We start from the raw sequence: 26,521 nt of genomic DNA, 5'->3' as shown, positions 1-26,521 counted from the left end.
ATAGTTCTCTGTTTCTTTTGAACGATAATAATTATATCCCCAAAATAAGTGAACAAAAAGAAAGAAAACCATGATTTTTAACCCCAATGACTGATAACAGGGTCTTACTTTGCTGTGCGGATATCGATGGTTCCTTTCAGTTTCTCTTCGCTGTCGTTTTCAAAATACATGAGCTTCGACTCCCGCAGAACGAACCAGCGCATCTTCCAGTTGCGCCGAGACAAGGTGGACATTCCTCCTCCTTTCTTGTAAAGCCAACCGGATTTGACTGAGTCCTGCTTGGCTCGAAACCACATGAAGGTCTCGTCCTTCAGGACACACCAGCGACGACGCCACGGGATCATCAGACCACCTGAAAGATGGAAAGGTGCAGAGAGCAGAGGGAGAAAGAAGGGATGTTTATTTACATAGTTTCATGTGAAATCTCAGTATGATGGGAGACGTAAAACCAGACACATTAAACACCTTAAAACAGCCTTAACACCTCCCACCAACACCCGTACACATTCACACAGACATTCACACCCATATATGTACATCTTCTGGAAACAAAACACATAACACATGAAAAACAACAAAAGCCAGTTAAGACATTTCTAAAACAACTATACAAGCTGTGTTCAACTGTGCATAAATCATCTGCATGCCTGCTGGGCAGTGATTTGGTAAAGGTACTCACTCTTCATGTAGAGGTAGCCGTGGAAGTATGGAGGCCCGCTGCCATTCAGCAGATTCACTCTCCCATTGGAAACTTCCTCATCTGTGTCCACATAGCCATCGTTGTCCTCATCGCTGTCAATGAACTGAAACACAAACAACAGCATTTATGATGATAGACGTCCTTCATGAGAACACTTGGCAGTCACTTTCATGGTAAAAACATAAAAAGCAGGTCATTTTATAAGCAATTTATATAAGCAACAAGTGTAGCACATATTTAAATATTAAAAGCTCCACAATTGTAATTTCAAGAAAGAACAGGTTGTTCTTTTCATTTTCTGAAGACCACAGGAAGTCAGAGTCTTCATTTTGCAATTTCAGTACTTAAATCAGTGCCCAAAATCTGTCTGTTGTTACTATGTTGTTAATCAACCTCGCCATAAATCTGGCATATACACACCCACACACACTGCCTCCCTTCCCTTTGACATTTTGCTGATCTGACAGTGTTAGGCCTGAGCTCTCTGCTTGACTCGCAGTATCTGGGAATAGATTCACATGCTCATCAGCAGAGCCAAAACAAATAATTGCCACAGTGTTTCACTGTGATTCTAACATGAGCTGAGCCTTTTGATATGTTAAGAGAGAATTCAGGCTAGCACATGTGCACACTGAATATTGGGTTTGCAGTTGAGGTGTTGGGTCAATGCGTGGGAAGAATAATAAACCCAGAGGAAAGCTAGGTGTGTGTTGGTGTATATGTGAACAATGGAAACGGAAAAGGCAGAAATTCCATGTTTGGGTACAATTTGAGGGCAAAACATAATTTAAAAAGACTATTACACAACAAACTTTTTTGGTAAACATAACATCCGATTTTTCCAAATGGAATGCCTGTTTTGGCTAAATTTACTAAATCTACTTCCGCTGGACCTCTGATGGTGCTCCAAATGATTACCTATCTGGATTAGATTTGTAGCATTTGACAGAAATGATTCTTAGCCTGTCAGTTCTCACCGAGTCCGAGCTGCCTCTGAAGGAGTCCAGGCTGTTTTGGGTGCAGGACGATTTTCGCAACACCTCCTCATCTGTGATATGGCCGTCATTGGTGCTAGCACCTGAGCTCCCATGAGCCTCCTCAAACTCCTCCTGGTCGTAGTCCGACTCTGTGTCTGGCAGGTTTGAGTGGGGCGTCTCCTCGCTCACAGGCTCAAAATCTGACCCCCTGCTGGCCCTCTGACATGGCCGTCTCTCTCCGTTGGTGACTACAGGAGGAGGAGGAGAAGGTCTGGAGGTCTGGGAGTCTGTGAGAGCAGGGGCAAGACTCAGTCCGTTGGGGGTAAGTGGGGAGAGCTTTGCCGGCGCAGGAGAGGAGGCCAAGGAGGGGGTTACCACTAATCCTTCTGCAAAGGCAGGCGGAGGAGGGGGAATACTTTGGAATACTTCCTTGTCCAGAGGAACCACAGCAGGAGGAGGGAAGTCAGGCAAAGGAACGCACTCGTCCTCGGCGTGGAAACCCTCGTCCACCTCCTCCTCGGCCAGAGGGGCGGTAGATTCAGTCGGGTCATGGAGGTTCTCCTCACTCGAGAGGGATGGCTCTAAACCACCAAAGTCCAGGAGCTCCAGGAACTCAGTAGCCACACGGGAGGCCTCCTTCTCCAGTCTGTAGATCTCAGCATCCCTCATCTGGCGCAGCTCCTCTTGGGAGACGTCTCCGAGAAGTGACACGCCGTCTTCCTGCTGTTTTTGCAGACGCTCGATCTCCCTCTCCAGCCGCAGGATCTCCTCCATCTGACGGCTCTCCTCCTCAGAGGTGTGACTGTAGGACAGAGTTTGAGACAGCTCCTTCTGTAGACGGGACAAGGAAAGAGGAGGAGACACAGAGAGCAAATTTAAATACTTTATGCCACCACGTTCACACCTCATGATGTGTTTTGTTATGTAAATAAGATTTAGACACTGCGGTTTATGTTTTTATGGTTTATTGAAAAGGAATTACCTTCTGACAAACACCATTTACCAGTGAGTTCCTAAAAACAAAATGAAAAACATTTGGGATGACAAATGTGCACATAAAGAAATGATCCAAGTCATCTGATATGAATAAATGAATCTTCAACATATCACAAAAACTGAATTACTCTACCTTTTCTCGTCTGCTTTCGCGGCCATTTCCTCTTCCTCTTTCATCAGTCTCAGCTCCTCCTTCCTCATCGACTCCTCCTCTTCCTCCCTCCTCTTCATCTCTTCGTCCATCAGCCGCTGTCGCTCCTCCTCCTGTTCTCTCCTCTCCTCCTCTACTCGCCTCCTCTCCTCTTCCTCTTCTCTCCTCCTCCTCTCCTCCTCCTCCTCCCGCTTCTGTTTCTCCTCCTTGAGCTGGCGATGGAGGGATCGGGCCAGCTGGCCTCTGCGATGTTTCTGCAGGACGATGGTAGCCAAGCGCAGGCGCAGGAAGACGCGTCTCCAAAAGTGAGCGCGGTAGTTCTTCTGGATGGTGACGACGCTGGACAGAACCCTCTTATATTGTTTCCTGATGAGAAAATCAAACGCACACATTAGAAGTCAGCATCCCATATTTAATCCAACATTATGTGAGAACATTGTGTGTCACTACAAACATGTTTGTGAGGTTGCACAGCATTACATGACCCCCCCCCCCCACAACTCGCACTGGCATTCTCTGTTTAAATAAACACACTTGTAAAAAAGCCTGTTCATTGTGAACTGTGCAGTGTTTAGAGTCTGATGAGCTTGTGCTGTTCCATTGTGGCCGTGTGGGCTGCTGTGTTTAGCCCTGTGACTAAGCCCCATCACCCACACACTGCACATGCATTGAATACACACATATAAACACGCACGCACACAAACCCACGTGACTTGCAAAGGACCACACACACTGTACTGCTTTGCTGACCCTTAGCCTGGCCTAGTCTCCACAGTAATCACTCCATGGCCTCTGACTGGTCTCAGCACAGAGATAATGTTACATATAATAATACAAAGGCTTTACCTGTGTCTTTAGGGAATTTCCCTAGCCTCTTTCTTTAGTATGAGCGGCCCTGAAGGGAACTCACAACCTGAACGCTGTCATCAGTCCCATTATACTCTCCCAACGGAGCCTTTCAGGAGGACTGTATGTGGCCTTACCTATAGCAACACGCAGGTCGAGTACAGCAAGATTACATGCTTAGGGGTGTCTGCAAGTGCAGATTTTTATACCACCATAGTGTTGGATTGGAGTTGGAGTTGGGGTGGAGAGGTGGAAAACTTGCTGCTCAGGCTGAAAAGACTGAGATTTTTTCACTGAATAAAAACAACAACTGTACTGCTGATCGTGTACCAATAAATTAAAAGCCTTGTTCATGCTCACAGATAACTATGTCTGTCCAAGGGTGGTCCAACTAAAGGGCATGACCTGCACATCATTCCAGATCACAGTCTTTTCAAGATATGATACCTCATAACTTCAAGTTTCTCCCTTTTTTTCCTCCTTAAGTTGCTTTAAGGTTGTTAAAAGCCTGTTATTCCTCACTGTCTGACACTATAGGACATATTCGATTCAAAGACATTAAATCATATGGAAATTTTCTAGATGTCTTGTGCATCATTTTATACACATTTCTCCAACTGTGAAAGAACCAAAGAAAGCTGCACACCATCGATCACTTGTACTTACTTTATTAATAACCTTTCGTTTCGCAGACCTTCAAAATTAAATTTTACCTGATGATGGTCTGAGGACTGTAACGTCATTAATAAAGTGATCCACAGTGCAGGTTTTTCAATTAGAGCTTATGGTTTAACACACCTGTCTATACCTGTATGACATATGTGGTATCTTTGCAAACTCTGGGATCTGACTAGAATTTCAAAAAAAAAGTTGTGTGGATATGAACAATGCACAGCACGAGTTTGAACTGACTGACCCAAGTCAACAAGTTTTAAGAGGTTCATGATGAAATAACTGTACACCTTTATTGCACTAGAGAATCTGTAAAGCAACTTCTGCACTGACACTGTATATAAACCTACATAACACACACACAGACAAAAAGGTAAACACATGTGCAAAGGCATGTAGATAGACACCCTATTACAAAACAAACACTGACACAACTGTCGCTGCCACTCAGCCCTCCACCCCTCCTCCACACTCCACCACTCACCTTGCCACATAGCTAAGGATGTGGGCGCGGATCACCATGCCAGCCCTGCGCCGCGCCTCCTCCCTCTCCTTCTCCAGCCTTTGCTCCAGGGCCTCCTTCAAGAACACCTGCGCGACGAGCAGCGCCACGGCCGACAGGGAGTGACAGAGAGACACACACAGGGAGGTAGGGGAGGGCGGGGGTGGAAGCAAACAGGATGGGTTAGTTCCTTTTCTTGGTAAAGCTGCAAAAGAGGGCCACACAGTGATGTGAAGGCCCCTGTTGTCTGTTGGCAGCACCCTGTGCCCACTGCAGAGGAAGCTGTGGTGCAGCTGAGGCTAACAGGCTAGCTGCTCTCCCTGACTGCAGAGCAGAGCAGAGGGGAAAACTGGCACCGGTATTGCAGTGTTGCTGCTGATGCCGCTGCTGCAGAGCCTCATTGTGTTCAGGCGTTCCTTTCTGAGCGTTTCCCTACTGCTGCTGCTGCTACTGCTGCGTTGGTAGCTCGACTGACGTGCACAGGCAGAGAGGCACAGAAGGGGAGGGGAGGGGAGACGTAGGGAGAGGAGGGATGGAGGGATGAGGGGGAGGGATGGTGGCTGGTGTCCAGATAGAAAGCCACACCCCTCCTTGCTCTTATGAAGGAAGGAGACAGAGTTTATTTAACCCTTCCCTCACTCCTGGAGACTTTTAAAAAAAGTTGGTACTGTCTCCATGGGATATTAGTAACATGACATTATAAAACATAATCAGATTCTGTCTGTCTGGGAGAACCAACCAGCTGTGTATCTGGGTTTATGTGATAATGTGATATCTGTTGCTAGCCCGAGGGATTGACTGCTTCTATAAGGGAGGGGAGACCTTTGAGTGGCTGTGTGTGTGTGTGTGTGTGTGTGTGTCCCAGATGTTCCACTAATCAAAAGGATCCCACAGCTGCAGCCCTGCCCGCCACTGTAAAGTCTGTGAAAGGAGGAAGCTTCCTCTTCTCCACATCCTTCCCTCGTCTGTAAAACAAATGGCTCACAAAACCAAACACACACACACACATACACACAATCTGTGCAACGTCACCCAAGCCCCTAATTCTGGGTACAGACTTCCTCTGCACACAATCTGCACGTATATAATTACACACAGATTGTTCCTCCAAAGGAAATGTAGCCCCCTTCTGTCTCTCAGCCCCCTTCCCACAACCCACACTACATTTCCCTGAGCCCAAAAATATGACGCTGCCATCAAAAAACACAAGCATGTGGACGGTGGACAGACTCAGCCACTCTGCATTTTTTTAAAAACTAGCCCTCTTTCGCCTTCTCTCTCTATGTATATACAGTGTAAAGTGGAGCAGTCATCAGCAGAGTCAGCCAAAGGTCAAAGTTCTGACCCTGGATGCATATTGAAGCTTTACCCACACAGAAAAAAAATTATTCCTCCCTCTGAAGTCAGTAATACACAGTGACTCCAGAGATTTATACTGTGTGCATGTGTGAGAAATTTAATATACATAGGCATGTGCACATCAGTGGTGTTGCAGCAGTTATATATTCATTAAGAACCAACATGTGGTTCACATCAAACATTTTTGCTCGTGACGCATATTTCAGCATGCCATGTGTGCTGCTGACACTATTCATAGTGTGCCAGTCGAATGGGATATTACAACAAAACTGTCCAAAAGGGAACCAACAAATTTGAAACGTCTCAGTGATTTAACGGCCACGGAGGAACCACAACTTAGAGCAGGAAGTAACAGTGGGACAAATGTGGATTTAGCTGATTTCAAGAAAGCCCATGAAACTGTTTTATTTATATCTTCTCTGCTGCTGTGTAGAGGCCATCTATGCTGAGTTCAACATGAAGCAAAGAGGTTTTGCTGTCCAGACCAAACGAGTCATTAAAGGTTAATCATTCAGTGAGAGTGCAAAGAAAAAGAGAGGGGAGTTGATGATTGTTTGAAACAAAGAGGCAGAGAGAGAATGAGGGCCAGAGAGGGAAGAGATAAGTGAAAGATAAGCATCACTAAGAGCTGTATTGCAACAAATGGAGATCATAACGCTGTGATAACTTTTCGAAAGATGAATGCGCGAGATGTGACTTTCCTTCGACCTCTGCAACGCTTCATCACCGCCTCAAATCACTCGCCGGGAATTTAGTTTATTACATCAACAGCTCGGTGAGTGTTGAGAGGCTAACACTCTCTTCCAGCTACAATAAGGCCTCAGGATTACTGTAAGCCCCCGCACTGGGTTACAGTTACAGTAACAGTTGTTGGTGTCAGGGTTTTTAGGAGTAGCCATGTAACTCTGTGGTCATCAACAGGAGAGCAGTAGATTGACCACAACCGGCCAGAAAAATCTTTGGGACATGACTCACAGTCGGGGCTGTCCAAGCTGTGGCACACATTAACAGCTTGGGAATGACAGCAGCTTGACTTCTTGGGAAAGAATCAGTCCCAGAAGACACCAGATTGAACCAATATGCTATCATGATTTTCAGCAGACCATTGCATCTTTAAGGAATTGTCCGTATCCCATAGATTTTGAAATAAATGCCTACAAAGAGTGATTTCTGAGACTATCTTACAAGAAAACATAAACTGACATTTCACCTGATCCCTTAGCCTGCCCAGCTGTGTTCTCGTCTGCTTCGCGCCTGTAACTCTACCCTGCCCGAGTGTGTGTGGTGTGTGTTTGTGCATGTATTAATCACATTGTGGGGACAAATATGTCTTCACACAGTCGCATTATGGGCTCAGCTCCCATTTTGGAGACAGAAAACTGGTCCCCACAAAGTAAAACATAAAATTTGAGGGTTAAGACTTTGTTTTTGAATATTGTTAGGGATATGGTTGAAAGTTAGGGTTGGGGCTAGGTTGGGGTAGTGGTTATGGTTACTGTCAGTAACCAGGGCATGAATGCAAGTCAAAGCAATGTCCTCGTAAGTGACGAGTTTGGGCGTGTGTTTGTGTGTGTGTCTGTGTGTGTGTGAGAGTCTGTGTGTGTATATGTGCTCCACCTTTGTCTTCCCCAGTTGCCACTCTTTCTTGGCATTGTCATGAAGTGTGAGAAGCTCGGAGGAGCTCTGCTTCTCATCGTCTGAGTGGATTTTGTTCTTCAGAATCATCTTGTACCTGTGGAAACACACACACACACACACACACACACACACACACACACGCATGCATTTAAATATACTGAACAGCAGAAGTCAAAATTCCTTATTTGGGATTTTAGCACTTGAGAGGTTGATTTTGTATTTGGCTGGTCCTTTCAGTTGTCTAACATAATTCAACCACTTGTAAATGACTCATCAGCTTTGGTGTGTGCAGTTTTTTTTTTTTTTTTGTATTTTGCTGACCTGCTGTAGAAGTCCTTAAAGGTTCTACGGACAGGGAATCCAGCCCTGCGGATCTTCACAGTTTCCAGCATCCCAGAGTATCTTAGCTGGTTCAGGACCACATCAGGATCAAACTGGTTGGCCTTCTGTAGATGACAAACAAAACAACATGAAAACTACAAACACCAAAATGTCTGTTCATTCCTCTCAAAGGATAGCAACACTAACAGTTCTGCATTGACTTGATCATGTCATTTTCCAGCAAAAGCTATGCATTGAAAGTTGACATGCATACAGGTGTTGTTCAGCACAATTGATGTTTTGGTGATTATCTGTTAGTGGAAGATATGGGACAGCTAAACACTGCAGGCAAATATAATCCTCCATTGTTGAGCCCACACATCTATTCAAATGATCTTACTGCTGAGTCAAGTTAAACTTGAACTAAAAAGTAAATTACCATGGTGAGTGCTATCATTTTACATTAACAATCAGGTTACTGCAAAGAAAACACACGCCATCAGAGAGAAACCTGAACAGTGTTGAGCAAGACCTTGCCAACCGGGGAGGCTTTTCTTTCTGGAATAATCAGCTGCGTTGTTCACATCTTGTGTGTTACCAATGATCCTCAGGCCTGCTTATCAGAAAAGGATCTGAGATGTCTGCCGTCTTACACCTCTACACAGGCTGCCTGGTCGCTGAGAGGGCCCATACGAAGGCCACTGTCACCCAGAGGGCACAAAGCGCTGGATAAGTCCCACACAGGACCACAGCATTCCCCAAATGTGTCAGTCTAATTACAGGCTAATGCTACTTTGCATGGTAACAGACACGCTTGGACACAAAGGCACTTGCACGCTTGCATGTGTTCATGTTCATAATTACGCACACGCACACACACACACACACACACACACACACACACACACACACACTATGAGCTCTGAACTCTGCTCTTTAGCAGAGGATTTAGGCAGCTGAAAGAGGTACGGCATGTTGACTTGTTTGAGTGAAAACAAGCTGACCCTTCCCTCAGTGACATTTTTTCCGAGAAGAGTGGGTGCATGTAAATCGCACAAACATCGCACAAACACGTATGTGTGTGTGTGTTCACATGCATGCAATCCTGTCAGAGGACTGTGCACGCAGTGCTGTCATTCTGCAGGATTAACAGAGGCACGGCTTGTTCTATCTTGACCAAACCGAGGCCAGGTGAGCGAATGCAAGGCAGAGCCAATGAGAGCAGGGTGAGAGAGAGAAAGGGAGAGAAAAGGAGGCAGGTAGAGAGAAAGGGTGAGAGGAAGACACTGCAGTTTCCATGCTAATAAGTAAGCGAGAAGGTGTGGAATGACGCATAGGGAGTGGGAGGTAAGGAGCTGAGAGAAGAGGACAATCACCACACTGTGTACATTAATAAGTAACAGTAACAGAGAGAATGCCACTGGATCACAGAGCCACCAATTCACTCTCTCACGCAGACAATAAAGAAACATAATATCACCAATACTTTAACTACTATCCAATATCAGAAAATTGGATAACAGTGGAGATTTTGAAAGGGTTTGCAGTTGTGTGGTAAAGAGTAGTGGAGGAACAGAGACCTAGTAAATAAACATCCCACTGGCTGCACCACAGCCACTGTGGCCTTATCTTGGCATTCCACTGACGCAGTCAGATCAGCAGAGCATCAGCCAAGCTGCTGCAGCTGGAGTGGCCTGCAGTGACCTCTGACCTCTGGTAAAGGGGATAAAGTGATAGGAATGTGCTGGTATGCAGCCTTTTTATTTGAGGAAGTACAAAGAGAGTCTTTGCAAAATAAAAAGGAGAGTGATATCAGTTTATTAGTAATGCAAATTTGCAGCAAAAACAAAATGAATAGTTACTTTTCAAGTGGAACATTTATATGATGTTGCGGTAATGAGACTAAAGACAAAATATTAGCTCTGGGCAATGGGAGCTATGAATAGCATGAAGGAGGTTTAACTTTGCAGGCGCTGACCTTGACAAGACCTGGCAGGGTTCTGATTCTGCATTTTTTTTTTGTGCAATGAAATTTGCATGACCTACCTTGTCCATGTTTGGTTTGATGCAGCGTACAAAAAAGGGGTTGGAGGCACTTAGAGTGGCCATCAGGGAATGGAGGGAGTCCTGAAACACATCAGCAACAAGACTGTTAAGATCAAGACAGCAGAGAAGCAGGCTCTTCTGTCCAAATATATTCCTTTAGGTCTATTCATTTATGCACGTGCTTCTCACCATCTGGACAATAATAAAAAGTACAATCCAGACAGGCCTCACTTTATTATTTGCTCAGTACTTTGCCTACTGTGTGTATGTGTGTGTTTACAGGGCAATGGTGGAGGAAATATTCAGATCCTTTACTTACAGTAAGTAAAAGTATCAATACCACAGTGTGTCTGTCTAGTCTAGATTATTTCAAGCCGTTTCTGACAGAAATCAACGTGTTTCAAGAACTTTTTAGAAATGAGTGTGTGAATCTTGATAGAAGACAGAATCAGCGATCGCAGCTTTAGAATCAAGAAAAATGTTGGCTTATTTTAGAAAATTCACAAAACTAGTTCACTTGCAGATTTTTTCACTTGTTTTAAGAAAAAAAGACTTTTGGGACTCAATAATGGACACAAATGACTTGGTAAGATGAACATTTTTGCAGTATTTTTAGTATATTTGCAGCACTAAGCAAAATGTTAATCTACAAAGTGACTCAAGCAATAAGATAAATGTAGTGGAGTAATAAGTACAATACTTCTCTCTAAAATGTAGTGGAGTAAAAGTATAAAGTAGCAGAAAATAGAAATACTCAAGTAAAAGTACATCACAATTATATTTAAGTACAATACTAAATGTACTTTGTTAGAATGTAAGAATACTCCAATACAAGTAAAAGACCTGAAAAATACAAGTGTTGTTGACAAAATGTATCAAAAAGTACAGATTAAATGTGTTACTTTCCATCTCTTACAGGGTATTCCTCAGTCCATATTTACCTTAACACACACACCCACACACATACACACACTCAGAGGGCCCTTGAACTTTACAGCCTCGCTCTCCTCAGACAGTCTGTCTCCAGCAAGGCCTGGCCTGGCAGAGCTGAGCGGGATTGGCCCCTGGTTGGCCCCTCTCTGCCCAGCCATCAACCCTAATCCCCTGGCTTTAGGAACTGTAGGCCAGGGCAGCCTGCCAAATCCTCTCCTGCTCCTTCTCTCCGCACTGCAGTTAGGACATGCTAAGCTGAGCCCTCCACTGGACCCCCTCCATCGCTACAACCACATATTTCATACATCCCATCACCCATCATTCTTTGCAGATCAAATACACTGACTGCATTCTCCTTCCTCCTCTGTCTCTCCATGTCTATCCTCCTTTTTGTCCGTGCCCCCGTTCTGACACTCATCATGCCATGGAAACTAACCAAAAGTTAAGAGTCAAGTGATCAATATATGCAGCAGCACAATTAACAATTAACTTGTTGTCTGTGTGATTACACAATCATACAATCATGAGCGCTGAACTGGGAGTAATGGTTAGATCATAGAAGCTTCGGCCTCACCCTGAACTGAGAGCTGACTGTGGGCTTGCGTCGGGCTGTGCCCATCTTTAGGGTCTCGTCTCCACTTCTGCTACCGACGCGCTCAAAGAGGTCGTAGATGAAGTCAAGCCTGCAGACACACAGCGCAGAACAGGGAACATGATTGTAAAAGCTTGCATATGAACCGAATCAAACAGGTGTGTGTTGAGCATGCAGAGGATAACAGTGTGATGTGTTTACCTGCTGTCTTTAAGAATAAACAAGATGTCGTCTCTGAAGGTGTCTCTGTTCTTCTCCAGGATCCCACGCACATCATAAAGCACCTAAAACAGAGGTGAGACGTTAATTAAGAGCAGAGTGTGTTTACATTTAAGATAAGACAAGACGTTATTGGTGTTACAACACTACAAGAAAAAGTCAAAACTATTTAAAACAATAAATACAACAAAACAATAAATTAAGGAAAGCTATATAAATTGTATACCTATTTACTGTTGGGTTATTATTGTCGGGGATTCATGATGCACAACCACAGAGATATTTGCTATTGTAATGTAAAGGAAGATCCAAATAAGATTTAATGAAAGATAATGAACTATGAGTTTCGCTAAATTGCTCTCAGAAGTGCAGATGATTCAAACTATTTGTATACAAAGATGTCATTATAGACCCATCATTTAAATGCTTAGAGGTTTAATGTCAATCTTCTGGAGGCTCATTATCCAGACTGGGTGATTCATGTTTTCAGATGAGAACATTCACACGTATGTGCGCACAAAGTGTGACATGAGAGGGGACTGTAAATGCGTGTTTGAGTGCTTGGTGTGAACAAAGACCAGAGGGACGGGCCTCCTGGAGTACAGCAGAGCTCCTGTGTGTTAATGCAGTCACCTGTTGAGTTCCGTTCGGCCTTCGTCTTAGCAACCCGGCATTCCTCTGCTCGCTCTGACGCACAGTAATGCACTCCGAGTTTGTGTTTGTTTGCTCGTGCGTATGCCTCCGTGTAACGAAAATAAAATTTTAAGTACTTTATGATAGAAAATGCATCGAAATAATATGAAAATACGTGCTGTAATCTAATCACAAGTGCATTTGTGTATGTGTGAGCTTGTATTCTCAGCTGTGTGTGTGTGTGTACTATAATCCAATAACAACCCCCATCCCACATTCCCAAGCTTTGAAGCTCATGGGGAGCCATGCGATCCAAACTTGACGACACATGTATTTATAAATCACAGACACACTAATTACACTCCATTCCTCTCTCATTGGAATAGACTCACGTACAAAAGGCTCTCTGTGTCAGGTTCAGTTAACTAAGACAGTTACAGTAACTAAGATGGTCTCATGATGCTACAGAGAAATGGGTTTGTCAAGAGGAATTACACACAGTTTGAATGCAAAATCTTACAGGTGGTGAGGGCACTAATCATGCATACAGTAAACACTGAGTCCATCTGTAACGCTGTATTTGCTGCTTCTTTGCATTATTGCTTTGAGACACATAACCGTTTATATTTGACCCCTGAGTTTACAAGGTGTGGTGAGTTTTTTTTTTGTTCAAAGTTCACGTCAGACAACGAGAGACTTAATTTAAATTGACTGCATTTCTCTGGCACCACACGGATAATCAAATCTGCAGGAGGATGCTACTATTTTACTATTTTCCCCCACTGAACGCACGGCAGCGTTTAAGAACAGAGGGAGCTTTCAGAGAGGCGACTAAACTCTCCAGAGAGAGAGAGAGAGAGAGAGAGAGAGAGAGAGAGAGAGAGAGAGAACAACTGGTTGGTCTACCATAGACATCCATGCCAGGTTTGTGACTATGCTGCCACAGTCACACTGAGGAGACCTTGTCTGAAGCGAGCTTTATAAGGCCATTCTTTATCAAGGCAAATCTTTCTACTTTCCCCCCAACATACCCCATCCCTCCTGTCCTATCCACTACCTCTCTATTTGTGCCTCTTCCCTGATCTCTTTTGCCCTTCTATACCCTTTCGTCAGGAGTAACCTCTGCCATCATGTAAGCAAAGGAAGGAGAGGATGACAGTGACACAGTTTCTCCTGCCTCAGGGAAAAAGTCAATGGAGGAGGGGTGCAGCATCAACATCCTGTAGCAGATTTCGGCAAAGGTGGTCCTGCTGCCCATCCAACAACTACCTCACTTACCCAACTTACTCACTCAGGGAGGAAGAGGATGCTCTGTATCTGTGTGTGTATGTGTTGTTAATTACCTCTCCAGCATAGTGCTTGATGCCAAACTGGTGGTCGTTCACTCTGGGCTTCACATAGTATGGGTTTGTCTGAGGAGAAAGGACAAAGAGGCCACTGACTTTTAGAAATGTCTACTTAGTAATAATCAAATTAAGTAGAGCGCATAGCACACTGAGACCACCAAGAGGGAGTTCAGAGAGCCGCTGACAGGTCAGTAACACATCTGGGGCTGCAACTAATGAATATTATCGAATAACCTGTTCACATGTTTTCAATAAACTGATGGAATATTAGTCTAAATAATGTCAGAAAAAGTGAAAAATGTCTCATAATTTTCCAGAGCCCAAGTTGACATTCTGTTTTGTCAGTCCCTAATCCAAAAATCAATCATTTACAATGACAACAATCTCACCCTGTTTCCAAAGACGATTACAAGAACTGATCTGTGCCACACATTTGGAAAAGCTTTATTTTACTGTCCACATGGGAAAAATCCAGGGCACCTTCTCTGCACTACCTTGAGACAAGATATATGTGGGTTGACTTGCCTTTTGATACCTGCCTTGCACTCAGTAGCACTGTAGTTCCTTTTTTCTGTGTTTCTTTACCTTTTTTCTTCCATTTAATTTATACTTCTGTTTGGTAAGGTTGCTTTGATTTTACATTTGTATTGAGTGTGTTTCTTTGTAAGTTGATTTGACTAAATATTAAAAACAATTAAAATGAATAAATTAAATTACAACTATACAATACAGAGAAAAAAAACAAATCCCCACATTTGGCATTTTTCCTTGATGGATAATGATTCATCGATTATCAAAATAGTTTTTGATTAATTTTCTGTCGATCAACTAATCATGTAATCCACTAATGATGTCACTAAACACATCCTTCTCTCTCTCTAACTCCTTCATCTATGACCTTAAAACTCAACATATGCTTCAGCAGTGAAGGCAGACACCTCAGGAAGAGGTCAGGCAGTTCTTAGGTCTCACTTTGTAACTCTCGTGTTTTTTCCGTCAGCCATACAAAACCCTGTTGCGTTTTCTGAGGACACTCTTTTCTCCTGCACACAATGCTGATCAGGCCCGGACAATGGCTCATCACATTTCAGCATTGTTGTTATTGCATGTGAGAGCGCCCGGGGGCATGTACAAGTGCTACACAGACGTTCGATGCTGCACCAAAGGCAACAGGCAGTTCATCAGCCAGGAGGGAGGTTTAACTCTTTGAGGCTGTGTCTGAGCTGGTGGGTGGTGATGGCATTTCTTCAGAGGTGCTTTGGTGGAGGGATATGGATAATTTTTATGTCTTTGTGAGTGTCTGCCTGGGAGGCATAGGGTGTGTATGCACTGCTGCATGTGTGAAAGATGTATGTAAGTTTTCATGTGTGCGTGTGGACTCACTGCGTGTCGGCTGTGCAGTTTCTCCAGAAGGGTGTAGTCTGTGCCTTTGGGGAAGCGACTCTCCTCATTGATGAGAGCCAACATGCCCAGTTTCTAAAGGGGAGACAGACAGAGGAGCAGGAGAGGGTGAAACACACCACAGTCATGAAGGAACTAGTTATAATCCCCATTGGGGCACATCTGGCAGCTTTTATTATAACAATGCATCCAGGAAACAGCATACAATTTGTATTTTATTTATAAAAAGAAGGTTCACTGAACTGGCATGATGTTTGGCAGCAACACCTTGCTTCACATTACTACAGTTACACAAAGACTTGCATTTGGCTTAATGACCCTCTATAAGATGATTTCTGCTGTATTAGTATATGCAGGGATAAAATGGTTGTAGTGTAGTCTTTTTGCTTCCCCTAAACTTTCCAAGTTTGTGATTTTTACCCAGAAACCTTTTAGACACAAGCCCACCTCTGTAGAAGCTCAGTTTTAACCATCAGTATAACTATGGTGATAAAAAACCACAAATTGTCATAATGCTTCACTTCAACCATACCTCCAACTGCTGACTGGTGTACATTACTGTGCACACACAACATGCAAACTGAGACTATATAATGATGTAAGCGCAGTGTGGCGTCCTGGTCAGCACGCTCTGGCTGGCGGTTAGCGGTCGATATCCCGGTGGTGACTTTGCTCTCTCAGGGTCTGACTGACTGCCTGTTACCTTTTCTATGAGATCCAGACACTCTGCATTATCCATCCAGTCTATGGCCTCCCACTGGATCCCCTCCCTGTGTGAGGACAAAGACACACACACACACGCCATGTATATATATAAATATAAACAACTAGGAAGACACAATGGCTGTATTATCCAGCATGAGCATGTGATGAAATGAGCCATGTCCAAGCTGTTGGTCCATTTTACAAGAAAACAACTGTCTGGGGGTGAAACTGAGCCGATTTTAAACCTCTGGCAGTTTGCCTGTCTTGCCGAGATGAGGCCCAACCCCCATCCTCAGCCCTATCTGTCTGTGGGACAGTCTTGTTTTACTTTCAGTCTATCCACCAGCATACAAGCCCAATCTGTAGAAATGCATGTCTCTAGTTGTTTAGATTTTTTTAAATATCTTTACCTGTTGTACTCCAGCTGTTCAAGCGAGAAGATGTGCTTGTTGAAATACTCCTGGAGTTTCTCGTTGGCGTAGTTGATATTAAACTGTTCAAACCGGTTCACCTACAGGATGGAAGAACATGATTTCAAAACCATCAGTTCTGTAGCTTAGAGATCCCCTTCAGACATGTTTTAAGACATATAACAATACTCTGCTTTGAATAATCATTCGTTTATGTCCACAAATAAGTTCAATTACCTTGTTAAAAACTCTTAAAATCACATTTACTCCAGAATCTATGAACATGCATGCAAATGTGTTTCCTTCAAAAGTTTAACTGCTAGACAAGATGTCTCCTACTTCACTGAAAAGTCCATTCTCACAACATCCTGCTGCTATGTCCATGTGTTAAACTGAGATTTATGGTGAGCAAAGAGAAACTTTCCCTCCTCAGCAGATGAATGTGAAGACAGACGTTTGTGTCAGACTCTGCACAGTGACGTTCAAACATCCAAGTGAAGTAACAATAAGAAAAACACATTTTTGAGTTTGGAAAGTCAAAGTGTAAGAAAATCTTTAGGTGTTATTAATTTAGAGTTTAACACCAGAAAACTTACTTTCAGTTAATCTGCTTCTACAGGACTGTGTGGGTGTGGTTTGATCAGATTTGACTGACAGTGACCAAACAAACCACCAACTGTCATCAGATTCTGATTCAGATGTTGCCTAATCCTATTATTAAAGTAGAAAAAGGTGGCACACTGTCAAAGGAGTCAATGTCTCTGCAGCTTTATGTCTCATCAAAATATCTGACTGACATTTTTGTAAATCTGCTGCACAGAAGTATCACCTTTTCCCACATGAGCTTCAAACCAGTAGGGAGAGCACAGAAACAAGGAAATCTCAAATCTCTCATGTGAAATAAAACTTATAATATAGTTATAACTTTGACAGAAGCTTGTATAGGATCCCATTACTCATAGTAAGAGGCTGATTGAGAAAATAAGTTTTCAGGGGCTTTAAATAAGGATTTAGATAATTTTTGCTTTTTATTTTGTACAAGTGAACTTTCACCTCAAAGTTCTCGAAGCCGAAGATGTCCAGGATGCCGATGGACTTGAAGTTGTCTTTGCCTTTGATCTTCTGATTGATCCTCATTATGATCCAGGAGAAACACTGAGAATAAAGTGCCATGGCAACCGAGTCTCGCGAGTCCACAGCCTGCAAATTATGACACCAAGAGACGAAGGTTACCATGGATACCAAGTCAGGCATAAATAAAAAGAGAGTGGAAACTTTGCAGACTGTATACTTAACACAACATACAGTATATCACCATATACATTTCATCAGTTCTATCAGATGGTGGTTAAAGCTGTTAAAAACAATGTTTGATTGTTTGACTGATGGGGTGTGTGAGGCCTCAGTGGTGTGTCTATGAAACAAATAGTGGTTTGGAGACAAAGGTGTGTTATGTCAGCATCTGTCTGCAGGCAGAAGGTAAGACAATGTCTGTTTTCACAACAGACAGCGTCCTTTATCACCTACATATCTCAAGAGTGACGCACTGCAGGCAGTATTTGTTGTATTTCAAAAGATTCAGTGAAAACAAAGACAAATCAGAGTAATGTATAAACATGCTTTGGTAGATGATGACTCTAGTTTTATTTTATTTTTTTTAAAAATCCTACACAAGGAAATGACACCTACACTGTTATACCTTTCTTCACACTTCCCACAGAGATAGAAAGGTCATACAGCCCAACAGGGGCATAATGACACACGGCAGATTAAGGCTGTGGTGGCAAGTATATGAACATTCTGAGGTACTCTATTTCCATTTTATGATTTTATTATATTACTCCACTACATTTCAGAGTGAACTGTTGTACATTTTACTCCACCATATTCTTGACAGGTATAGTTACCAGCTTAACATTTAAAAAAGTATGATACGCTTATAAAACCCAACACGTTGTTAATGATTGAACCAGTGTCTCCCAACCTTTTTGGTTGGTGACAAATACCCTATGGTGTGTTTTAGATCTGTATGAGTTGTTAGCAGTTACACCAAAGAGACATTTCCCCTCTAAACTTCTCACAGGGTTTCATTTAAATAACTGTTCAAGGCATGAAGAGGCAAAATTATGTTACAAAAAAGTTTAGAGAAAAGTCCAAAAAGCGAATACAAATTTATGAAGCAGAACTTTTTCGTCTTTTCAAAAATTAAATTAGAGGATAAACCCCTCGAGATGCACAATCTCGTTTTCAAGGGGGTCGTCAGGCACAAGACATGGCAGTTAACAAACATTAAACAAACATTTAATAAATATGTAAATAATAATAATAATAATAATAAATTAAACAAAACAACAACATAAAACAATCAACACAGTGACATCAACAAAGACATACACATAAGGGCTCTCCCAACATCCCAAACTGCATGCACTACATATGTTACAAGTGTCATTTTTTCTGTGTGTAATTTTACTTTGATACTTTTAGTACATTTTGGTAATAATACTACTGTATAGGTGCTGTTACTTAAGTAAAGGATCTGAATACTTCTTCCACCACTGTACAGAGGACATTTACTGGAGGACTATTTACTGGAGAGTTTGTTAAAATAGTATCATGCATATATTTATATCATAAATATTCTTTCTTTTTCTTTTAGTGTATTTTAACCTGCTGATTACCAGCCCGGTTGGATTTTTATTTACATGCAGTGTCAGAAAATTAAACAATATGAGGGAAAAAAACTAAGTCTGCAGATGAAGACCGTGTGATATGGTCGAAAGCTTCCAAGTTTCCAAGGTCAAGAATGAGCTGTCAAACTCAACTTTTAAGCTCACATGGATGAGAAGTCCTAGAGATGCTAGTATGAACATCTACAGATCCATGACAACTGAGCAAACTCAATCTGCTGAGGAAGACCATGTGATACGAACGAGTAAGTGGACTTTGAGTTACATTGTTTCAAAGTTTCTTAAAAGTAGACTCTACTTCTCTGTGATTGATGTGGTAGATGTTGTAATTTGTGACAAACTCCACTAATTTAGCACTCCACACAAGTCAAACAAATGACAAAATCTACTTCTAGTCACCAGCTCTGATTTTCTCCAGCTGCTGTGAAGTCGGCCTTTCGGCCAGACACCATCCGCGTACGAATATAAAAAGCTTGAGCTTGCCAGCTACACTTCCTCCACAGGCATTGTGCTTGAATTGAAAACAAAACAAGAGTGTGGCGGTGTGTACTGTATTTGGGGCAACAATGCTCCTGGTTTGAGTAATCCATCATGCCCCCGTCACCTCTTGCAACTAGCGGGTGCGAACAGAGCGGTGGTGGCTCCAGGATCTCCGTCACAGGGGTGAGAAGAATGGCTGTTTTTGTCCGGGGGGTGGGGGTTTGGGTGGGAGGTTGGGGTGGAGCGGATGACCCCTGGCCGCTGTGAGAAGAAGTCATTCTTACTGACTCCAGGACTGGAATAATGAAGTCTATTAAGAGACAAGCTGCTTCAAAGGCCAGGCAGAACAAGCAGCAGCAGGGTGACAGCACAAGCTCTTTGTCTGCTGATGAAAAGCTTTCTTGTGACTTTCGTATCCCTGTGATATTAGTAAAGGTCCATTCTGCATATTCGCTGATATTTATGCGTATGAGTGGGCCGAAGGCTTGAGCTCAGCCAAAAAGGATTGTGTCATGCATCAGAATGTTCTCGTGGCATATGGTGAAAAGGATAACACATGCAGATAAAGACTTGCAAAATATTCACGCTAATTACAGACCACAGCATGGACATTTGAAGCCGAGAGAGAGACACCAGTGAATTATTACGCCAACGTCTTGGTGCCTGGCTGCGCTGCCTCCAGAGGAGAAGACTCTCACTTCACTCTCAGTCATTGACTCTATTGTGCTTTTGACTCAGATCACTATCATGATGGCTTTATTGTGCCAGGAATCTGGCAGACAAAAAGCAGGAAATGGCTGGGAGTCACGCAAGGGATCTGGAGAGGCATGTGGGGGAGAGTGCCGGAGAAAGGCTGTGTGTGTGTGTCACCAGGACATGGGAGGGAGAGGAGTGAGGACGGGGGGGGGGGGACAAACAGACATCTACTGTATGTTTCAGTGTCTTTAATTCACGAAAAAATGACAGTGTAGACCTCTGAATAATTCCTGAAATCTGGGAAATAACGGCGGATGAGGAAATGTTTCAGAATTGTTCTGTGTTAGCTGAGTGATTCCTGTCATGAGCAGTGGAGGAGGAAGTTGGGTTGGATGTGTTGTTACCTGCTCCACAGTAAGTGGTGAGCAGATCTCCTCTCCTCTGAGGATCATGGAGCGTTGGGTCAACACCTCTGACAGCTGGAAGGAGTCCAGGCCGAGCAGCTCGCTGACATTACTGACCACTGAAACACATAAATGTATTAGTTGTAGTGTATGTATAACTAATGCAGAACACAGACCGTTCAGGTAGCTCTTATTTGTGTCAAACAACAGATGTGACATATAGACTGTGATCCTATACAGTCTATAGGAAACTCTACTCTGTTGGCTCGGCTGTAGTATTCTGCAGTCACTGTAATTCACTGGTCCTTTGGAAAAGAGGTCAGACACAGCGAACAAAGGAGCCTTGAGCTCATGTTACAGCCTGTTCAGTTCTCTGTCTGCAAGTGCAATGTCAATCAAACACAGGGGCATGAGGATTACTGCACAGTGGCCCAACATCAACATCATTTGCTTTAGAAAATCGAGGTTTTCTACAATAAATTCCAGCAGAGACAGTTGGTCATTTTAGCTGGACCTGGCTTTTCCACTTAAACCCAAATGTTCCTGGTTTTCCCCTTAAATAGCATTAAAAGACTGATAAAATATTTTTCCACTATTTTATAAACATCACATACATACTCATACACATAATTCCCTAACATCGATGTTATGTTTAAAAATCTGCAGAAATTCAATTTAAGAATCTGTAATTTCTAAATCATTTCCTAATGATTTCCTATATATATGATTTCCTTATAGCGAAAACAGGAATGTCCTTGAAAGAACTGCTCCATTTAAACCCAAGTTAATATTCATTTAATATTGAAACTTTCACTGTTTTGCTGTGTTCATCTGACCTGCTGTGCACTGACTAAAATACTCTGTGTACAAACTGAAGTAGGAAATTATTAAGAAATTATTCAGAAATTACAGAGATAAAGCATTCCCGGATTTTTTAAAATTTTTAAAAAATGTTTTACTTATCTGTGTCCTTCCAAGTTTCAACAGTATGGTTCAGATTGAGGATGTGTATAACACTTTTTTCAGGATCAATCTAACACACTAGTAGATCTCTTATCTCTATTATTCTCTTAATTGCTTCTCCTACCCCCTTTGGAAGTGATCTGAGCTCCACCAGCAGTCATGAATTCAATGTTGCCCATCTGGAGCACAGCAGACAGCAACTTGAACACGTCTCTGATCTCCTCCTCGGTGAATTCCATCACTTTCAGGGCCTCCTGCAACACAACACAGACAAAGTTACACAACACGTCACTATAACTGAGACCCTGCGACCTCATATGAGGACATTACATTTTTGCCTCTTGACACAATGATAGTCAATTTTGTAAATCTTAGACCTGTTGGTCACATTTAGGGACACTGCCCACACCATCTTGTGGTGATATCACAACATTACACCACTGTCAGTGAGAGCAAAATGTCTGGAATATCAGCAAAAAACTTCTACCCCAGTTCCCGAAAGAAAATGACCCAGGTAAAAATCTATTCAAATTATATGAATGAAACAAATGTATTTATGTACAATACTGTCTCTATCATCATATGGGGATTAAAATTTTACATATTTTAGTAATAGTATCACTCTAGGACATCAGTAAATGTGAAGCACTCGTTTGAGGACATTGGGACTATATAACGTTATTTTTTCTACCATGTGGTTAGCAAAACATGGGAATATTTAGATGGATCACATTAGCATTGAAAAAACAACAACATTTGTCTGTGTGTGTGTGTGTGCGTGTGTGTGTGTGTGTGTGTGTGTGTGTGTGTGTGAGCAGAGTAAATCATGGTAAATCATAGTAAATAATACTACAATATGGTTTATCAAGGTGAATCATGCTAGAATCCTGGTAAATCATTCTAGTAAATATCAGCTATCGGCAGATAGGCCTACTCAAACCCCAGCTGGATCTCTAATTTTTTTACGTTATTACAGCGAAACTTTCATTGTCAAGAGCAGAACAATTGCTCATGGCAATTGCAAACAACTCTGAGGTGGAGGACCTCTCAGATGGGGAAGATAATGATCCTGCTGTGGACGAAGTCATTTTACAAGATGTTGACCTCATGGATGAGCATCCTGATTTTTCGCCACCTGATTCAGGAGATGATTCCGGTGAAGAGTACACACCACCTGATGCAGCTGAAGATACTGACTCTGAGAATGAAAGTCAGCCAAATCATCCACAAGTGCACAGACGTGGACGTAAACAACAGCATATTGAGAATGATGAGCTGGATGAGGAAGATCAGAGACATGGAGAGCCCAGACCAGAACCAAGGAATGCTGGACGTGGAGAACGCTGGCGGTCTGCTCCATTTAGACCAAATTTGGTCCAGTTTCAGGATGGAGATGATGGACTGAAAGATGAGCGAACAGGTTGGCAGCCACTGGATTATGTGGAGCAGTACATTGACTCAGACCTGATGAAACTCATTGCTGACTGCACAAATGCCATGTCACTGGGTAACAGTGGGAGATCTCTCTCAACTTCGGTAGATGAGATTTATCACTTTTTTGGAGCAGCAATCTTGATGTCTTGCGTGCCTTATCCACAGATAAGGATGTTTTGGTCCAATGCCCTACAAATCCCCGCCATTAGTAACACAATGTCACGTGATCGCTTCTTCAAACTTAGGAGCCATCTGAAAGTAGTTATCGACTATGATGTATCAGAAGATAAGAGGGAAACCGACAAATTCTGGAAGGTGAGGCCTTTTATGGACCGTATACTTACCGGCTGCCGCCTTCAGGTTCGTCCCAAAATGCGCCTCAATAGACGAGCAGATGATCCCGCTTACAGGGGCCTGTCCATTCCGACAATACGTGCCACTAAAGCCAAATCCAGTGGGAATGAAGAACTTTGTGCTGGCATCTGTGGATGGACTCGTGCTAGACTTTGAAGTCTATCAAGGTTCAAAACCCTGGCTTCAAGGTTCAGGACTCAGATGGATTGGGTCTAGGAACACTAGTCATCAAACGTCTTTCCGAAACCCTCACTGCTGGCACACAAGTGTATTGTGATCGCTTCTTTACCACCATACAAGCAGTTGACCACATGCTGAAGGATGATATTTATCTTACTGGTACAGTGATGAAGGGCCGAGTCAAACAAGCAATGAACAAGTTACCCGATGACAAAACCCTGAAACACCAAGGGAGAGGTGCCGTCTCCACAGTAACCAGGGCAGATGGGAAACTATGCGTGGTCAAGTGGTACGACAACAAGCCAGTTGTGATGCTCTCCACTGTTCACTCAGAGCAGCCAGAAGATACTTGCCAGCGGTGGTCCAAGAAGGGAAAAAAGTATGTGACCGTGACAAGACCAAGCATCGTGCGCGAGTACAACTCAAAGATGGGAGGTGTAGACATGTCAGATAGAATGATGAGCTACTACCGAATGTCTGTGCGGACGAAGAAGTGGACAATTCGCATGCTGATGCATTTCATGGATCTTGCCCTTGCCAACAGCTGGCTGCTGTATCGCAGAGATAACCAGGAAAATGGCACCCCAATTTAGCCATGTTTCTGGCTGTTTACATTTTATGTAGGCTTTACACTCTGATGTTTACATTTTCAAATAAACTGTGAAAATGTGTCAAATTAACTTTTGTACCAATGGAGTCTATGTGTGTCATACAGTAAGATAGACCCACTGTACTCGTATGAGGACATTCATTTTTGAGAGAACTACTTATTGTATTAAGCTGAAATTTTGAATTTTGACTAATTAGGACCTTCTGGCCCCAACAGCAAATAATATTTCAAAAGTTATGATAGACCCACTGTCCTCACATGAGGACATCTTTTCTGCAAAACTACTTCCTGTACAAAAACAAATTTTAGGTATTATACTTATTAGGTCCTACATATCCCAAATAGCAAGAACAATTATAAAATGCACACCAGGCAAACTCTCGGGTCTCAGGAGGATAAGGACACTAGAAACACACTAGATGTGACAGCAGTTAAACCTAATTTTATTTTTCCTTGGAGCTATAAAACACTAATATGAACATAATTCAAAAGGTGCCTCCAAAGCCAACATGACACAATCAAATAACATGTTTCCCTCAGGCTCATGTTTTCTAGAAGTGAAGTTTCTGTCTGGGAAGGTGGTGTTACACTTGTGATAAAGGGTTATGGCGCCCTCTGGAGGTGAAGCAAACCATTCTAGACTAAAAAAAAAAATCCTTCCTAATGAATTTTCATTTTATCTTCTCCTTACCATCACACTGTCAAAGAACTGCTTGTCATCCAGACTGCTGTCCTGCATGCAGCCTGACTGGCTCAGGTAGTGATACGACTCGGGACCTTCAGACAGGAGGTACATGTCTGCAACACACAGACATGAGGAAACTCAATAAAATAAATTCATGCCTAAAAAAATAAATAAATAAAAGTCTTCTGTTTCTCTTCATGCTAATAATTCTTAAGCATACAGAGCGAGAGCATTTAATCATTCTATAAATTCAGAGATATCTATTACAGCTAGAGATATATTTATTTCAAAATCAGCAACAGCCACATATTAATTCATTGCATAATGATTTTAAGCTGCATAAAGTATTCTACTGCAAACCTCAACCCTTTCCTGTGAAAGCAAACCAAAAATGTTAGCTCCTCCATTAGCTCCTGTTTGTTCAAATTGTGGATTAGCTTTTCATTATATTTTGTATGAATTTGATTGATTTTCTACACAAAATTTCAGATTGCCTGCCTACTGTTAAATTATAATACAATTATTTTGCATTTCCTTTAGAGCTGCCTGAAATAGATATTTTTTATAGTTCTAATATTTTAGACACTTATAGTCACTTGCTATCACTAATTAGGGGTCGAGTGTATGTTTTAGTGTTAGTATCCAGGAAGGCCGACTGTGTTGACAAAAAACTTAAAACTCTGTAAAAACCAACCTCTGTGGTCTTTGTCTGCCCCTGCTAACAGAGCGTAGAAGATGTGGTAGTTTCTTTCTCCAGGATTCTGTCGAACCACACGGTTCTTGGAAAGAGAAGATAGTTAGAAAGAAAATGTTAAAAGTATTTCATTAGCAAAAAGATTTTGCTGATGGCTGTGCTATTACATATTGATTAAATCGAATAATGAACTTGCTGATCCCAGTAGTTGCTACCAAATGTTTTAACACAAACTTACCTTTTCCAGCAAATCTGATGATTGAAAGTCAAGGAGAACGATGAAAAATAATGTGAATATGTCCTCTGAACCAGACCCTACGGATATCTGATTTCTCTATAGTATATCTAAATGAACCGTTGAAGGATACAGTCAATGATGCAGCCTCCCTGAATGTTTCCGTTCTGGGAAAAGTGGAGTTGGATAAACTTCCCAAAGCGACTGGAGTTGTTGTTGTACACAGTCTTAGCATTCCCAAAGGCTTCCATGATGGGACTGCAGACAGAAGAAAAGCAATCAAGCAAATCAAACCTCTATTAAGGAAACCTTTTTTACATTTTCCCATGTCTGTCTATCACTGTGTATTTTGATCAAGATGTTGATCCAGATGTAGATTTTTTTTACAGCCATTGATATTTGTATGGAACTTAGTACACAAGAGATTCCCTTGCCATTGATCAGTATTGCTGGTTGCCACAAAGAGCCACTAAACAAGTAAACACTTTTACCTCATTACTTAAATTCTGTGGTTTTTGATCTGTGAATTTATGTGCCACATGATGGTCAAAATATTTTTTTAGTGATTTTCTTAGAGATTGCAATTTTGGTGGAGACTCCGTTAATCATTGCAAAGAAATACATTTCAACATCACAAGGATGACATCCA

At 42.4% G+C, this 26,521-nt stretch overlaps 1 protein-coding gene across 1 annotated transcript in view; it reads right to left on the bottom strand.

Annotated features, from left to right (window-relative positions):
- Window positions 1-26,521, bottom strand: part of myo10l3 (myosin X, like 3) — a 60,657-nt gene that overhangs the window by 8,154 nt on the left and 25,982 nt on the right. Inside the window, exons 6-27 of the mRNA XM_044215810.1 lie at window positions 26,006-26,130; window positions 25,876-25,889; window positions 25,638-25,722; window positions 24,950-25,056; window positions 21,805-21,934; window positions 20,718-20,836; window positions 17,501-17,647; window positions 16,448-16,548; window positions 16,036-16,102; window positions 15,315-15,407; window positions 13,929-13,997; window positions 11,935-12,017; window positions 11,716-11,824; window positions 10,209-10,289; window positions 8,163-8,287; window positions 7,821-7,935; window positions 4,827-4,933; window positions 2,807-3,190; window positions 2,660-2,690; window positions 1,678-2,508; window positions 680-803; window positions 109-352 (exon numbers count right to left, since the gene is read on the bottom strand). Of these exons, the coding sequence (XP_044071745.1) occupies window positions 109-352; window positions 680-803; window positions 1,678-2,508; window positions 2,660-2,690; window positions 2,807-3,190; window positions 4,827-4,933; window positions 7,821-7,935; window positions 8,163-8,287; window positions 10,209-10,289; window positions 11,716-11,824; window positions 11,935-12,017; window positions 13,929-13,997; window positions 15,315-15,407; window positions 16,036-16,102; window positions 16,448-16,548; window positions 17,501-17,647; window positions 20,718-20,836; window positions 21,805-21,934; window positions 24,950-25,056; window positions 25,638-25,722; window positions 25,876-25,889; window positions 26,006-26,130 (3,291 nt within the window). The remainder of the gene's footprint in view (window positions 1-108; window positions 353-679; window positions 804-1,677; window positions 2,509-2,659; window positions 2,691-2,806; window positions 3,191-4,826; window positions 4,934-7,820; window positions 7,936-8,162; window positions 8,288-10,208; window positions 10,290-11,715; window positions 11,825-11,934; window positions 12,018-13,928; window positions 13,998-15,314; window positions 15,408-16,035; window positions 16,103-16,447; window positions 16,549-17,500; window positions 17,648-20,717; window positions 20,837-21,804; window positions 21,935-24,949; window positions 25,057-25,637; window positions 25,723-25,875; window positions 25,890-26,005; window positions 26,131-26,521) is intronic.

This window comes from Siniperca chuatsi, linkage group LG12, assembly GCF_020085105.1.
Source record: "Siniperca chuatsi isolate FFG_IHB_CAS linkage group LG12, ASM2008510v1, whole genome shotgun sequence".
NCBI classification, from domain to species: Eukaryota; Metazoa; Chordata; class Actinopteri; order Centrarchiformes; family Sinipercidae; genus Siniperca; species Siniperca chuatsi.
The sequence above is the reverse complement of the archived record's forward strand: the minus strand, read 5'-3'. Positions and strand labels throughout refer to the sequence as shown.